At 43.5% G+C, this 15,237-nt stretch overlaps 1 protein-coding gene across 1 annotated transcript; it reads right to left on the bottom strand.

The window, feature by feature from the left end:
• Positions 1-4,751: 4,751 nt before the first annotated feature.
• Positions 4,752-8,155, bottom strand: FNDC10 (fibronectin type III domain containing 10). Its single transcript, XM_069241046.1, has one exon. The coding sequence runs from the start codon at positions 7,802-7,804 to the stop codon at positions 6,983-6,985; it is 822 nt and encodes a 273-aa protein (XP_069097147.1). The 5' UTR covers positions 7,805-8,155; the 3' UTR covers positions 4,752-6,982.
• Positions 8,156-15,237: the final 7,082 nt, after the last annotated feature.

The following is a 15,237-nucleotide window of genomic DNA, read 5'->3' as shown; positions in this document are numbered from 1 at the left end:
ATGGGCACGGCAGGGGCCCCCGTAAGAGGGCCCCAAAATGTATTTCACTGTCTGCCTTGCAGACAGTGAAATACGCGACGGGTGCAGTAGCACCCGTCGCACCTTCCCACTCCGCCGGCTCGATTACGAGCCGGCATCCTCGTGGGAAGGTCGTTTTCCCCTGGGCTGGCGGGCGGTTTAACTGGAACCGCCCGCCAGCCCAGGGGAAAACTCGTAATACCCGCCGCGGTCTTTTGACCGCGGCGCGGTAATTTGGAGGGCGCGATCCTGGCGGGCGGCCTCCGCCGCCCGCCAGGGTCATAATGAGGCCCTCAGTCTTTAAAAGCAAATCTTGAGATTCAAGGGTTCAGTTATTTCCAGCTTTGACAAAAGATTACCTACCTCTGAGTTTACAACATACTGTCGAAGAAGATGTGTAGGATTTCCCTGGTAAAGAGATAGGACAGATAAAAAGTGTTGAACCGGTTAAAATTAGGATAAAGCTTGATGCAGTTTTACCCAGAATTAAAGAGCATACATTTTCAAAAGAAGTACAAGAAGGAATGAAACCTATTATTGTGAAAATGGTTGAGCAGAAAATTCTTTGGGAACTGGTTGGTAGCGATGGCAACTCACCTGTGATGAGACTAAAATACCGATTGGGAAATGATGCATAGTACAAGACCTGAGAACGATTATTAAAGTTGTCATTCCATGTTGTGCGCTGGTATTGAATCCAACAGTAATTTTGTTCTAAATTTCTTCAGATGCAGAATGGCATCATGCATTGATTTATGCTAAGCTTTTGTCTCCATTCCCTTCCATGAAGAGAGTCTATTATAATTTGCTTTCAATTTTAAAATCAGGTTCTCATTTGGTGTAGGACCTCACAGAGGTATAGAGAAAGGCCTTCAATCTTTATTCAAATTCTGAAGAAAGATATAAAAATTTGAGGTTGTCCTATAATTCAGTCTTGGAGCAGTATATTTATGACCTACTGGTCACATCAAGAAAAATGAGGATGATAAACCTAATACAATTGGTTCACTGAATCATTTAACTGATAGTGGTCACAAGATTTCCTCAACAAATATGCAGTATTGTAAAAAGGAAGTAATTTATCTTGGTCAATACACACATTAAGGAAGGTGCATGAAAATTCTCAAAAGAACATGTTTCCTCAATTCTGAAAATAAATTGAGAACAGGGGCAAATAAGTCATTGAAAAGAAACTGTAAAAGAAAGCATTATCCACAAGAGAAACAAGAGGGACAAAAGATAATTGCTGAAAGTTCAGAAGTAATTGAACTAGAGTCAGATATTAGTGAAAGTGAATCACCTGTTGCTAAAAGACTAGCAACACTAAATGGAAAGTGTGCGTCACCTGAATAGGTAGATCTAGTTACAATGTCAGAGGAAGAAGAAGAAGAATCAAGACTGCCTATTTTAATTTTCTGCATTGTTGGGTTGGATATTGTTATCTTGCTTTAGAGTTTCCTGGATGTTATCATATGATTGAATGGATGATGAGTTGATTTAAGGAGAGTAAAATGAGGATTTAGACGGGCAGTTTTAGATATATTAGATGATATTATTCCTCCTGTAGGTGTGACAATGAATTATGTGAAAATTAGATGTTTATCTACATTGGTGGGTAGACATGCTTTAAGCATGGCTGGAGCATTAACTCAAATAAATTCAGAACGAATTGCTATTAGAGCAATGTTGACACAAAATCCCTTAACATTAAATATCCTTCTTGCAAAGGAAGATGATGTTTGCAAAGTACTAAAGGTCAAAAGATACTGCACTTTTATTCCTTATAACAATCCTATAAGTAACTGTTATTTAAGAAACCTGGCAAATATCTCTTATGAACTTCAATCTTTTTAAGAGCATGGCTTATACGAAGCTATAGATTTCTGAGTTTGAGAGCGAGAGGGAGGGTTTTAGCAAGGTTGATGAATTAATCAATAGTTTGAATGGGGGGTTTCACATAATAAATTAACCCCTGTAATAACTATAATGATTTGTGCAATTATTCTGTTTCTCTTCTTAAAATTGCCTGGCTGTCTGATTAAAAATTATGTGTACAAAAATGAGAAGAGACCATTAAAGAAAAATTTGTCTGAAGATTATGAATATCAAGGATCGTGTCTACAACACGTTAGAGATAAGGAAAGAGAATTCTAGAAAGAACTAGAAAGTGGTGCAGACTGAGTGATTGCCTGATTAATAAAGCTCTATTAATTGTTTTAGTAATTTTAAAATATTATTGGTGGGGGATTAGTGGAAGAGCCTTTTAGGTTTATGTTTTGTGCATTATAAATGATGATTTTAACTTTGTTTTACATATATAGACTAAATTAACATAATTGTAATTTAAATTAAATTACTATGATATGTAGAAGTATGTTTAGTTATATGTTTTATTTATTGCACATTTCTCTGTAAAACACTATTTTAGACAAAAATGGAGGCAATCGATGTTACTCACTGCTGCTTTCCCCCATGTACATCCTCCCCCTACAAGTTCTACAGCACGCAGTCAAACTGAGGTCATATTCGTTTATTTCCATTACTGTATTGTTTTGCTCACAATGAACGTTCTATGATGCGGATGTAAGATTGCAACAAGTAGCTTTCTCATTTATTTCTTCAGTGGATCCATTTACTGAAAGAAAAGCTTATTGTTATATGATTCATATTTGTTTGAATATCTCCAGATGAGATTGGCATGGAAAGTGTTGAATAATTTGCTTAAGAATTGCTATGGTGATTATATGTTAAGGAAATTACGTATTATTCTTATGTAATGAGTTGCTAAAGAAATTATACTTTTGCTCACACCACGATGCTATTAATTTCCTGTGCAGGAATTGTGCTTAGGAACCCCTTGATTTGGGGGTGAACCATAAGGCCTTCCTATTCTACTAGGGATGCTCCCGAAATTCTATCCGATTTTGCTGCTCATTTGGGACTTTTTACGTAATCTGTATAACTTTGCATATGAGAGCCTTCATTACAATGACTCTGCACTGCTTATTTTTTTAATAAAAGCCTTTACTTTTTAATTGAACTAGAACTCAATTATTGAGTTGTTTTACTCTGCTACTTTGATGTTCTGGGAGGTTCCTTAATGTGGGGACACACTGCCTAATGAAACTGACGTTTAACACCGACTTTGCTCCAGGGAACAGCAGGAGAGCTGAATGACGAACATTTTGGGGTATCCATTTTTTAGGGGGTGGTTATGCTCCCACAGAGGCCTGACCTTGCCCCAGCCATTCCCCAAAGTCCCATTCTAATTACTGTCTCCGGGGGTGCAGGTTGTGTGAACATTTTTGCCAGGGCTTATTTTAATCTAAAGTCTGGCCCTGGTATGTAGACAGTGCTTAATTTGAGCCGGTGGTGGCAGGTGGTGGGAAATGCCACTTATTTTTGGGGACCAGCACTTAATTCTCAACATCAGACATTTCCCGAGACCAACAGAGGGAAAAACAAACAAAACGATAATACAGAGGGAAAGAAATACAGAAAGTCTGTCACCAAGGCAGAAAGCAGAAACTTGTAGGAGTGAGATAATGGGCAGTGTGTATCTGTGAATTAAAGATGCCTGAGGTAGATTCAGGACTGCACACCCTTACTATTCACGCTCGTACATTATATAGCACAAGCCGCGCTTCTCTGACCAGCACTTTGGCAACAGGCACTTATTATTTTACAAATAAAGCACTTTATGCAGATAATACTCAAGTCGATCTGTGCCTGGAAAAGGAGGAAGGAAAGCAAGTTGAAACACATATCCCACTGAATGAGGGAGATCTTTGAGAACATTGCACTTACCTACAGTGATGGCAACACAGTGGCCCAACTCGTGACTTAATTCAATGGAACACCTCTATCTCCTAAGCCAGAAAGTCCTAAGGCTGTTGGTTTTTACCTTTGTCCTCAGGTAAGTGCAATGTTCAAAGGGGTTAATCTTCACCTGCTAGGATCTGGAGAATTCCGCTACTTTTGTTGATGAATCATCAGATGAATCTGTCCAGATCTGTAGTAACAGACTGGATGATAGCAATATAGTGTATTCAAACCCCCAAAGAAGAAATATCCTACTTTGGCCTGCTTTCTCAATTAAAAGTAAAAACAAATCTCAACTAAGGACCTTTAGACAAGTAGGACAAGGGTCAAAGGTTATACCAGGAAAGTTCAAAGGAAGGGGAAATATCATAGACATTTATAATGTGAGTTGCTGTAGCCGCCATATATATTCAAGCCAGGTCACGCGCTTTACCGTGCAGCGGAGACAGTTACAATTTCCAATGCCTGCGCTTACTATGACGTCATTCACAAAAGGTTTTGGTGACCTTCTCAAAAGTGCCAATGACCTCACAACAGTTTTCAAGGACATCAATGTCGTCTCGACCGTTTTCAGTGGCATCGCAACGCGTTTCATTGGCATTTCATTAGGTTTCGATAACAACATGAACAGGTTTTGCGACAGCACAATAGCATTTGACAACCCCACAAAAGACATTATTCAGACAGCAGTGACAGCACTTTAGGGCCCATATTAATACTTTTTTAGCGCCGCATGTACGTCATTGTTGACGCAAAACCGGCGCAAACTTACAAAATACAATTGTATTTTGTAAGTTTGCGTCGATTGTGCGTCAAAAACGACGCAAATGCGGCGTTAAAAAAGTATAACTATGGGCCTAGGTTTTGAAGACCCCACAACAGAACTCACTGAGAAAAGTTGTTCGGTTTACTATATAGTTTATTTTTCCTTTTAAAAATAGTTCTCCGTATTTGTTACAAGACCATATTTTACCTATGATATAAATGTGAATTTTTGCCTATCTGTCCAACATACACATTTCTGAGACAAGTAAAACACTCGGTTACGCTTTCAGTATCTAAATCATCAGCAGGTACCTTAGGTGCTACATTTTATGGACAGCTGCTCTTCCTTTTGATAACACATACAGCCCGGTATGCTTCAAGACAAACAGGGTAACTGTTTTGTGAGCGGCAGTGTTAAGACAATATAGGCACCAGTGGGCAGTGCCAGTGTAATATTACTGGTTTAATCACACGGGGCAGACAGCTTCAGCTTCGTGAGTCATTCCGGGCTGAAATTCTCTCTCGCGCTCGGCCCCTCCCCCTGGCCTCGCCAGCAGCGACAATACATGTTATCTTTGGCACACTGGCCTACTGGGAAATAGAGAATCTTCACGAGTGCCTTCATAAGCACGGATGCCCTTGACCAAAATGACACGTGGCATCACGCACATGTGGACACCTGATAAGATGCCAAGGTTGGTCCCTTGTTCCATCCTGCGCCCATAAATAGCCTATTTGCTGCTGATTGGGAGGGAGGGGGAGTGGGGGAGTGGAGGGGGGTCCAGGAGAAGGAACCAGGGCGCTTAGACCTCAGCTTACTTTCTGATCCAGTCTTTGCTTACCTGGAAGATGAGACCAGGGGTATGACGTGCAGTGTCAGGGGTGCCAAAACGCTAGCCATTGGTAATGTTTCCTACTCTTGGCCATTCATTATGGGGCTCTCCCACAATGTCGAGTTGTTAATATCGACCTCGAGCAATTTAAACTATCACTGTATCTTCAAGGTAAGTATCTAGACATACCTTTAGATATATATTTTCAAGTTAAGAAGACGTGACGTTAAGAACAGTAAGTGCAAAATAATTACCTATTTATACAGACTTTGATGAAGTATTGGAAATCAGTATCATGGAGTTGACATTGTTGCCGGCTGATTTGTACCTCAACATCATGACATACAACCTCCATAATTCATATCAGTGTTCAAAATTCAGGTGGGGGTGGGGAACAGTAAGCCTGGTCAAGAAGTCTGGAAATCAAGCTGCGTGTGTCCCAGCCCACCTTAGTGGCTCATAAACTGTTCCAGTCTATCGCAAAATTCCCCATTTCCTCTATAGCCCTGTTCGCTGTTGTGATACCAACATACTGCAGGGAGTCCCTGAATAGGTAAAGGTTTCTATTGCCGAACAGAGTTATGGGTGTCCAGGAAGGATCCACTGGTGCCTGGAAAATGAACGTGACTCAGTATCCGTAAGTATGCGACAGGCATTGGCGTGGAGGGTACACCTGACAAACTTGCGTCTAAGCTGCACACTGCACTCAGCAGCTGGTTTTATTTCCGTACCCAGATCTTTTCACTGACTGGTGACATGAACATAAAACTATATATTTATATAAGGCAAAATGAGATATCAACACTTAAATAGCTTTAAGGACGTTTTCTACACACATAAGGAGAAAACAATACAATTCTAAGGCTTTTTTTAAATCATTGGTGTTGCACTCATGATAACACAGTGGGTTTCAAGCTAAAATAAGATTTTTCAATTTTGTTAGAAGGATGTTTGCTCTGGTATCCTGGCTTGAAACGGTGTCTGAGGCAGGAATGGTGTGAACATGGCATATGAAGTACCCTCAAAAGTTTGTGCTCTGGTTTTTTAAGATACTGCTGCTGTTGCTACAACTCTGTATGTCCAGGTTTGGCCATGTTCTGGGCCTGCTCCGTGACTGGGCCCAGATACTGAGTCAAACATGATTGAAAGTACACTCTACAGTGTTTGACTCCTAACCTCAATTCTATGGACAATTGCTGGCTCAAAGCTTGAGAAACGAGCCTGCATAACTCCTCCAGACAAACTCTGCATGGTAGTCCCTTGTGTCGTTCAAGGCAGCGGGTGCCATTTGGAAGATAGTAACAGACTGTGATATAAATACCACAGGAAAATCTGATTCGCATTTATTAGTCTCAGCCCACACAATGTTTACTACCTACGAACTCCTACATTATGCAAGAGACGCCAAACCACGCCTCACTGCCAATACAGTAGCCCATACCAACATTATCAGTGTAGCAACCTGTATCACCTGTGTTACAGCAGTCAGCACCACCTGTACCAGCACGGTCAACAAGGTGGAGGGAGACCCTCATTGGCCTATCTCATGTCCCTCTCTTGGATGATGCTCTAGTGAAGGCGGGATGCATGAGGTTTTCAGTGATGTAAGCAACCAATAAACAGATGATGACCAGCATGACACAGATCGACCCCCCCACGGCTGTCATGGCCACCACAATGTCCTGCATTCCTGCCGGCTCCACCGTAAAGTCCACGCACTCGGCCGGAGCGCTTTGGTTCCTGTAGAGGGTATGTAGGCAGACTCGGTACTTTACGTTGTCGTGGACATCAGTGAGGAGGTAGTCACGGCAGCTGGCTCCCAACTGGACGGAGTCACACTGGAAGCGAGTGTATGTCCCGTTCCATGAGCAGTTTAGGGCAAAGCCCCTGAGGTCCTGGGGTTCCAGGGAGTCCCACTGCAGGAGCACACTGCTGTTCCTCAAGATGTTGGCCAACAAGGAACCTCCGGAGCTATAGAGTTTGCAGGTTCTTTGGCTGCAATGGAAGCTGCGGTCAAGAGCACGGAAGCAGAGGCGAGGGTTTGAATGGCCCTCCCCCAGGACCTTGTATGGGCAGAGAGGGTCTTTGGGCATGAGGGACTCCTTGAAGGCATGTTGGGAAAGGTTCCTGGCGATGATGCCTCTGGGGTTCCTTTGGGACTGCTGTGGTGCATTCAGGTCCTCGAGCTTTGTCGGCTCACCAAAACCCAAGGTGGACAGCTCCCAGGATCCAAGACCAGTGCTCTTGTGCACACCTCTCTGCAGGTCTACAATGCCCTTCCGCCTCCACAGCACAGGCACTGGTCTCCAGTCACAGTGACAGATCCAGAACAGGCACTGCAGCGTTCCCAGGAAGAAGGCGAGCATGCTTCGGCTGGGGTAGAATCAGGTATGTACACACATCTAAGCAGGCAGGCAGCAGACTGCACTGCAATTTTAAGGTGCCCAGCCGGGGGCTCGCAGCTGAGGGTCAGCGAGTCCTCGCCAGACTCCCGCACATCTGCTCACCAAGGTCATCGTCGGTCTGTCTGGAGCAAAGCATCTCTCATAGACCGGCTTCTCCTCGGTGTGCACGCGCACCTCGGCTAGTACCTCCTGGAGCCTGGTCATCCATGCCAGATGGCATCAGAGGGCAGTCCGCCTCTCCAGCAGTATCTCCACAGCAGGCGCATCTCCGGAGGTGCCCACCTGGCGCAGACGGTGTATGCATCAGCTCGTGCGGCTCTCCAACGCATTCAGCGCTCGGCTCCTCCTGCCCGCCAATGGCGAGGAAGCACACGGGTTAACCCAGTCCTAGCCGGCGGCTGGGCACTTCACAGACACAGCTAAGCGGGGCTCGTGACCCGAGGCTGATTATGCAGTCCAGCATGTCTAGGTGTGTTTGGGTTTTTCAGTGCGCTTGGGAACTTGTATTACGAGCATGCGTGGATGATACGTGCGTGGGAGAGCATAAGTGCGTGGTACTTGTGCTCGTCAATGTGAATGCATGTGTGTGTACAAGTATGTGCATATCTGGAGCCTGTCTTCTGGCATCTATCTTTGTAAATGTGTTCGCAATCATTTGGACATGTGTTATTAGCTCTACGCACGTGTGTATATATATGTATGTGATTGAACGGTGCTAGGTGTGCAGTTGCGTGTTGTGTGACTGCTAGTCAGCCCCACATCACACAGCAAGACCAAGAGTCACCGACTGGACCCCGAATGCTCCATGTTCAGACGTTGTTATTCTTAGAAGCGCTTTGAAATAACTCAATGGCAAAGATGGGTAAGCCAACAAATTATCAGAGAGCCGAGCCAGAGCCGAGTCAAGCCCTTAACAATTTGCCATGTAAATCGTGCAACCTGCACATTATAAAGTCTCTTGAGAATTCGAAAAAGCTTATTTCTTCAATATGCGTGAGTGTTTCAACTCAGTACGTTAGATTATATCACTGCATTGAAAGGCGTTTATTAAAAAAGTGACAGTATTGAAGATTAGCTTTAAAATATTCATGCCGCAGCCAGGACGGCAACGCCATTAGTGAAATAAAAGTCGTTAGTTGTTATGTGCAACTTATATGTCACGTAGATTCTTACATGGAGCAACATTATAGTCTATTTCAATCAGACTTGAGAAAGGTGTTTATGCAGGTGTTTATATAGCGCTCCCTTAACCCACGTGCTCTAAATTGCCTGCAAATGAGCTCCTTCCCTAACGCCAGGGCATAAACCAGATATCGTGACAACAAAAGAAGCATGTCGAAATAAAATATTGGGTTAGGTTCACACAATTTGGTGCAGTGGGGAAGCCAGGATAAATTCCAAGTCTTATGGTTTCACCTTGTGCCATTCAGACACCAGATGGACATCTCTTCCTCTATCCTGATTTCCGTCAAAGGATAATGCTTTTGCTTTAATTCTTAGCATATAAGGTTAGAGCGTGACACCAGATGGACATCTCTTCCTCCATCCTGATTTCAGTCAAAGGATAATGCTTTTGCTTTTATTCTTAACATATAAGGTTAGAGCGTGGGCTGCAGGCAGAAGCCACATACAAGCCCAGCTCTTTCGGGGCTCGAGGGTCTAAGAGGACTTCGAGCTAACGCCTGGCTCAAGCTTTAAGCAGCTCTCCTACCTATACTCGAGAACCACCTACACAGCTCTATTTTGTACAATAAATAAGATTGGTATTTGCCATGGGTCCAACCGAGATTTCCCTCCCTTTCTCCACCCCTTGCATAAACATGTACTGTTAGATACATGTGAGGAGAGCATGAGACCTTTATATAAAATAAGATAGGACACAGCCTCGAACAGCCCCATCAGGCTTACTACTCAATTTTCCTTAAGTGCCAGTATATTTGGTGATTGAAGAAATTAGACTTTAATGTTAAATTAAAATATGCAGTTCTCTGAGGATTTGATGAATATGTCGAAGTCAAGTATAGATTTGCACAGTTATGGTATCAATGATAAAACTTAATAAAGATATTTTTTTTAAATGGAAATGTATAAACTTGGGTAGATTGTGGGAGGATTAGTATTACATGCTCAATATTTTTGGGAGATGAAGTGCTCTCTTTCTGAGAGCCTATTTTTTATTGTATTTGCTCAATAAACATGTTTTAGACTTCAAGTATGACTGGAGATTGATTTTTATTTCACATATCGTGTTGCATTAGGCAGTAAACTGCCTACTCTCGACCTGAGGTGGGAAATGGGTCAGTTCTGACCCCACCCGATGACCTCAGGTGCCAAGTTAACAGAGACATTTATTTAGGCAATATGGGGGTGGGGGCGAAGCTCATTCCTCAACCTATTGAGCAGGTGAGGCAGCGTTAGCACAGCCACACTTAAAGCATGCTTATTTTTTTGCTGCTATGCTTGTTTATCTGGGTACTTTAACAATAAGTTGTCCAAGTGGTGGGTTAGACTGATTGGGTACATAGAAGGGAGGACTCTGCAGTAGTATATTTATGTGTGTGCTCCATGATTTAGTGTGGGTGGACTTTAGAATAGTGTGCAGAAAGGGAAGATTGGAAAGAGCACCAGGACCGTAGCATCGGCCCTGTAAGGATGAATCTATGTCTGAAATAGGCCACTGATCCAGCTGCCCAGGGTCCTTCTCTAGAGTCAAGGCATAAACCAGATATTGTCCAAAAGTAAGGGGGAGAATGTGCAGAGCGGATAATATTTTCCTTCCTCCATCCACAAGGTCAGTAAGAAGAAATAACTGAGCGCCCCTTGAATTCCCTGTCATTTTAGATGTCTCAAGCTTCCCCTTGCTGGTGAGAGATGCCAGTGGGCACCTGCAGCTGTGGGGCAGGACCAGCCTGTTAGACCCGTCAGCCTTAGGGTGGTCTTCCCCTCAGTGTTTTGCCTTCCTCCTTCATTTTTGTGACCTTGTTATTTCTGCTATTAGGACTCTGCAATTTACCATTGCTAATCAATGCTAATCACTGCTAAAGTGATTGTGCTCTCTCCTCTAAACATGGTATTATTGCCATATCTCAATTTAGCCTATTTAATTTACTTATCTGACTCTAGTAAAGTGCATTATATGTCTCCAGGATCTGTAAATTAAATACTGCAAGTGGGCCTGCAATACTGATTCTGTCACCCACTTAAGTTGACCTTTAAACATGTCTCCAGCCTGCCATTGCAGAGCATGTGCAAGCATTTGTAAGTTGCTATTTCAGCCTGGCCATGTAGCCCTCCTGCCAAGCCTAAACCTTCCTTTTTAACACATATGTCACACCCTAGGGTAGGCCGTGGACAGCAAAGGGTGCAGGGTGCAAAGTATTTAAAATGTAGGGCATGTACTTTTAAGTTTTACATGTCCTGGTAGTGAAAAACTCATAAATTCGTTTTCAATACTGCAATTCCTAGTTCTCCCATATGATAACTTTTTAGTTGCCTTATTACATTCTATCAGTGTAATTTCCAAATGGCAAGAAATAATTCATTTATGGTTAGTGTCTCAGGACTCACAATTTAATATCCCAACCTATGGTGAAGTCGTATTTTAAATTGCAATTCTGAAAATGGCACTTTTAACCTATCTCTGGTCACATGAATGGGTGTAGTTGGCAGCTGTGGTTTGTGTATTCCTCCTAGACAGCCACACACAATGGGGGCTTAGGTGTGAGTAAATGAGCCCTCTTGGACAGGATGAGAGGGAGGAGCTGGATGCAGCCTTTCTAACATCAGAATAGACAATATACTGTCCACACACAAAGGGCTTAACAACCATGCAATGTCAATCCAGTCAGCATGGAGCCAGGGCAGGGGAGGCAGGGAGGGAATTCCTTGCACATCAAAGACACTGCTTAGAAGTTTCTCCCACCTTCTAGGACTAGAGAACCAAGGTATAAATACTGGACCTCAGACACCACCCTTCAGTATACATCTGGGCCTGTGGATAATCTGCCAGGAAGAAGGGCTGCCACTCTGCTGGACTCCTGCTTTGCTGTGCTGACCTGCTGCCTGGTTCGCTCTTGCCTGAGTGAGAAAGACTGGACCTGCAGCTCTTTAACCCAGAACCCAGAGTGACTCCAAGGGCTAGATGACTGGGCTCCTGATCTGAAATCTTAGGAACATAACAGACTTCCAACCACCCTGCTTCTGCACCTGGACTCTGCCATCTGTGAGTCTACCCTGCCAAGTGGTGCCACACCAGTCCTGGACCCTTGGAATTGGGCCTAAGGTGCTTGTCAGTGGAATGGATGCATCCTCTCTGCTGAGCGGTGCATGTCCGAGCAGATCTGAGGATTGCTGCTGCTGTGTGGCTTGGAACCGTTGCAAAAGACTTGCATCGCCGATGCATCCCATGCCTTGGGACCGACACATCTCCTTCGGAACTGCCACTGCATGACGTGTTCCCAGAGGAGATCCTCTCATTGATAGCAGCCTCGATGACAATGCCGAACCTCTGCATCGCAGTTACACTGCTCTTCAGAATTGACACATCACCTCCCTGTGCAATGCATCACCGATAGACTGATATTCACACTGCAAGCTCTGTTGACAGGATCCTTGATTTTCGAAGCAACAGGACCTCACACCACATTCTCACTGCACCTCGGGACTGAAGCATCACCTCGGCTGCATGGCGCATCTTCAACGTGGATCCACGCAACGCTCCACAACCAGGATTTAAGGTACTTTGTTCAGCGGGACTAGCTGGGTCCCTGTAGGTGACCTGTGCTCCATATTGGTTGGCTTGAACTTGTGAATTTGTCTTTGTCTGGTGGGACCAGATATTCCAATTGAGCTTTCTGCTTTTGGTGCTATTTTCACTTAAAATTCAATATCTCCTGTTCTCCATAGTGGTTGGCTTGAACTTGTGAAATTGTCCTTGTCCGGTGGGACCAGATATCCCAATTGAGCTTTATGCTTTTTGGTGCTATTTTCACTTAAAATTCAATATCTCCTGTTCTACTAAATGGATTTTTGTGGTTTTGGTCATTTTGTTTATTAAACTCTAATGTCTTTTTTCTAAATCTGTTGTAGGCTTCTTTTGGTGTCTCTTTTTACTGTGTTGGTATATAAAGTGTAGCACAAATATTTTACACATTTTCTTTAAGTTAAGCCTGACTGATATGGGGATTGAGCACAGGTTAATTTGGGGTGGCTTGTGTCTTATTCTGACAAGAAGTGTGGTTGCTTCATGACCTGGGCTCACACCCCAGTCAGCCAACAAACCAGTTTCTTACACTGCTGTACTGCAGATGGATGGGTCACAGGGAAACACTCCACAGCGGGCATAGTGAGCACAGAGAAACATCACTTGATAATGCGGTGCTAGAGGATGGCAGGCAGCAACTCAAAAAGAGCCTAATTCTACAATTCAGACTTCCCACTGCTGCAGGTGTTTACGATTTGCCTCCAAGAAGCACGGGTCACAGTGGGACAGTAGCCCTGCTAGCTCTATGCACTGGAAATCACTGGACAAGAGAGACAGCAAAATGATGAGGCCGATCAGCATCCGCCACTTTCCAGTGATGAGGGTTCACAACATCTCCCCAGTACCATTCTTCCCTTAAGAGAAAAAACCGGGCCGCATAGGTAGAAAAACAGTGCAATGCCCCTGGTCACGGCAGACTCGATCAGCATCACGAAACAATACCCTAATATTCATGATAATCCATCTAAACTCTGCGAAGAACTGAAAATGGTTTTTAAGATGTACCAGCCAAGGTGGGCGGATGTGAATTAGTTGTTGTGATTAGTGGTATAGGGTGAAGTGAGAGAGTGAGTGCTAGAGATATGTGGATGGACACGGCAGGTCCCTGATGATGATGATGCTGTCCTGACAATGGTAAAGGAAAGGCTGTTGAATGAAGTGTCAGAAATATCTCTGGTCAAGACTGACTGGGCAAAGATCTCCATTTGTAAGCAGAATAAGATAGTCACATGCAAACCACTTGGTCATACTAAAAGAAGTATTTGGAAGGTATTCTGGCATAAATCGTGCCATGAAATCTGCTCAGGAACCTGTAGATCCTGTTTTTGTACAGAGATTGCTACTGAATGTGCAGAATCAATTGTGTACCATTTGCATTGGTTAGCAAACTAAGGGTTTGGCTTAACAATTCAAGGTTGCCAGTTATTGTGTGGTAATCCAGGAACCAAAGAATTAATAAAACAAATCCAAAGTGATGTCTTTAAAATTGCAACCCTTTCAATGATCAGCAAACAGGGGTGCTATAGAAGGGGACAAGGTTGGGTGGACAGGCCTGGTAAATGTACGGGGTAGAGGCAAACAAAACCCTCCTGGAGGGTCCTGCTTTAAATGAGGCCAATTGGCACACTCAAATTAAACTTTCCCAACCTAACTTCAGGTGCCTAATTCCATCCTAATACTACCGATGTCACCGAGATCACTGAAAATCAATATCCTGATTACAAGAACAGCCCAGGAGATGTTGATTGTACAATGAGTGCTCTAATCCCAGTATATCAAAACAACTCCTATGTATGAATGATGTCACTCAGACCTACTGGCCCTGGTCAATCTGTTCTCAAAACTTTTGAATTTTCCTACAATAACTCTCTCAGGCTTGTCCGCAGAAGTCCCTTATCTTATCACTGATCCCGTTTTTGTTACAACAGGTCCTATTAATGATATACATGGGAAGTTTAAGATATACCTTTTTGTCCAATATCTCTGTCTCATTAATAGCACTGTGATTCACAGCTTGCCCGTAGTGTCCAATCCTGCCACCATTCTCATCAATATCCTTGCCAGTGCCTGGTGGCCTACAATCAATGTTTGGCTTCTTTTCCATCACTATTCATGACGATAGTCAATACCCCATTCTCTTTTGAATTTGGCAGAGATTAGTTTGCATGCCAAAGGTCCCCACATGCGCTACAGTCTCCTTCAATCTCTTCCCAACCTCTAAGCTGAGATTTGGAAACCGTCTTCACTAAGAATGCTACACTGGGTCAGTACGGTGGTGATTTACACCTTCCCTTTGCCATCTCCGAACAAGACAGATTCATTGTATTTGTTTATATTTTGTTCTCCCCTGTGTATGATGGCTAGCTCACAATATCTCTGCCAGAGAGCAAAATATATGTCTCTATTAGATTGAAGCAATATGTATGTTGCCCTGTGCTGCGACTGCCTATCAGGGATGCACATTCGTGGGGATGGCAAAAAATTGCATATAGTAGGTACTAAGAGGCTGATTTAAAAAAAGTGGCGCTGCATTTGTTGCGACCCTTAGCGTCCCCCTACCGCTACCATGTGCATGCCGTATTTAAAATATGGCACACCATGGCGCAGGGTAGAGGGGAAATAGCATCATTTG

The sequence above is a fragment of the Pleurodeles waltl genome, chromosome 6, assembly GCF_031143425.1.
Source record: "Pleurodeles waltl isolate 20211129_DDA chromosome 6, aPleWal1.hap1.20221129, whole genome shotgun sequence".
NCBI classification, from domain to species: Eukaryota; Metazoa; Chordata; class Amphibia; order Caudata; family Salamandridae; genus Pleurodeles; species Pleurodeles waltl.
The sequence above is the reverse complement of the archived record's forward strand: the minus strand, read 5'-3'. Positions and strand labels throughout refer to the sequence as shown.

Excerpts from the sequence above, each read along its gene's own strand:
- FNDC10 (XM_069241046.1), bottom strand. The coding sequence starts at position 7,804 with ATGCTCGCCTTCTTCCTGGGAACGCTGCAGTGCCTGTTCTGGATCTGT.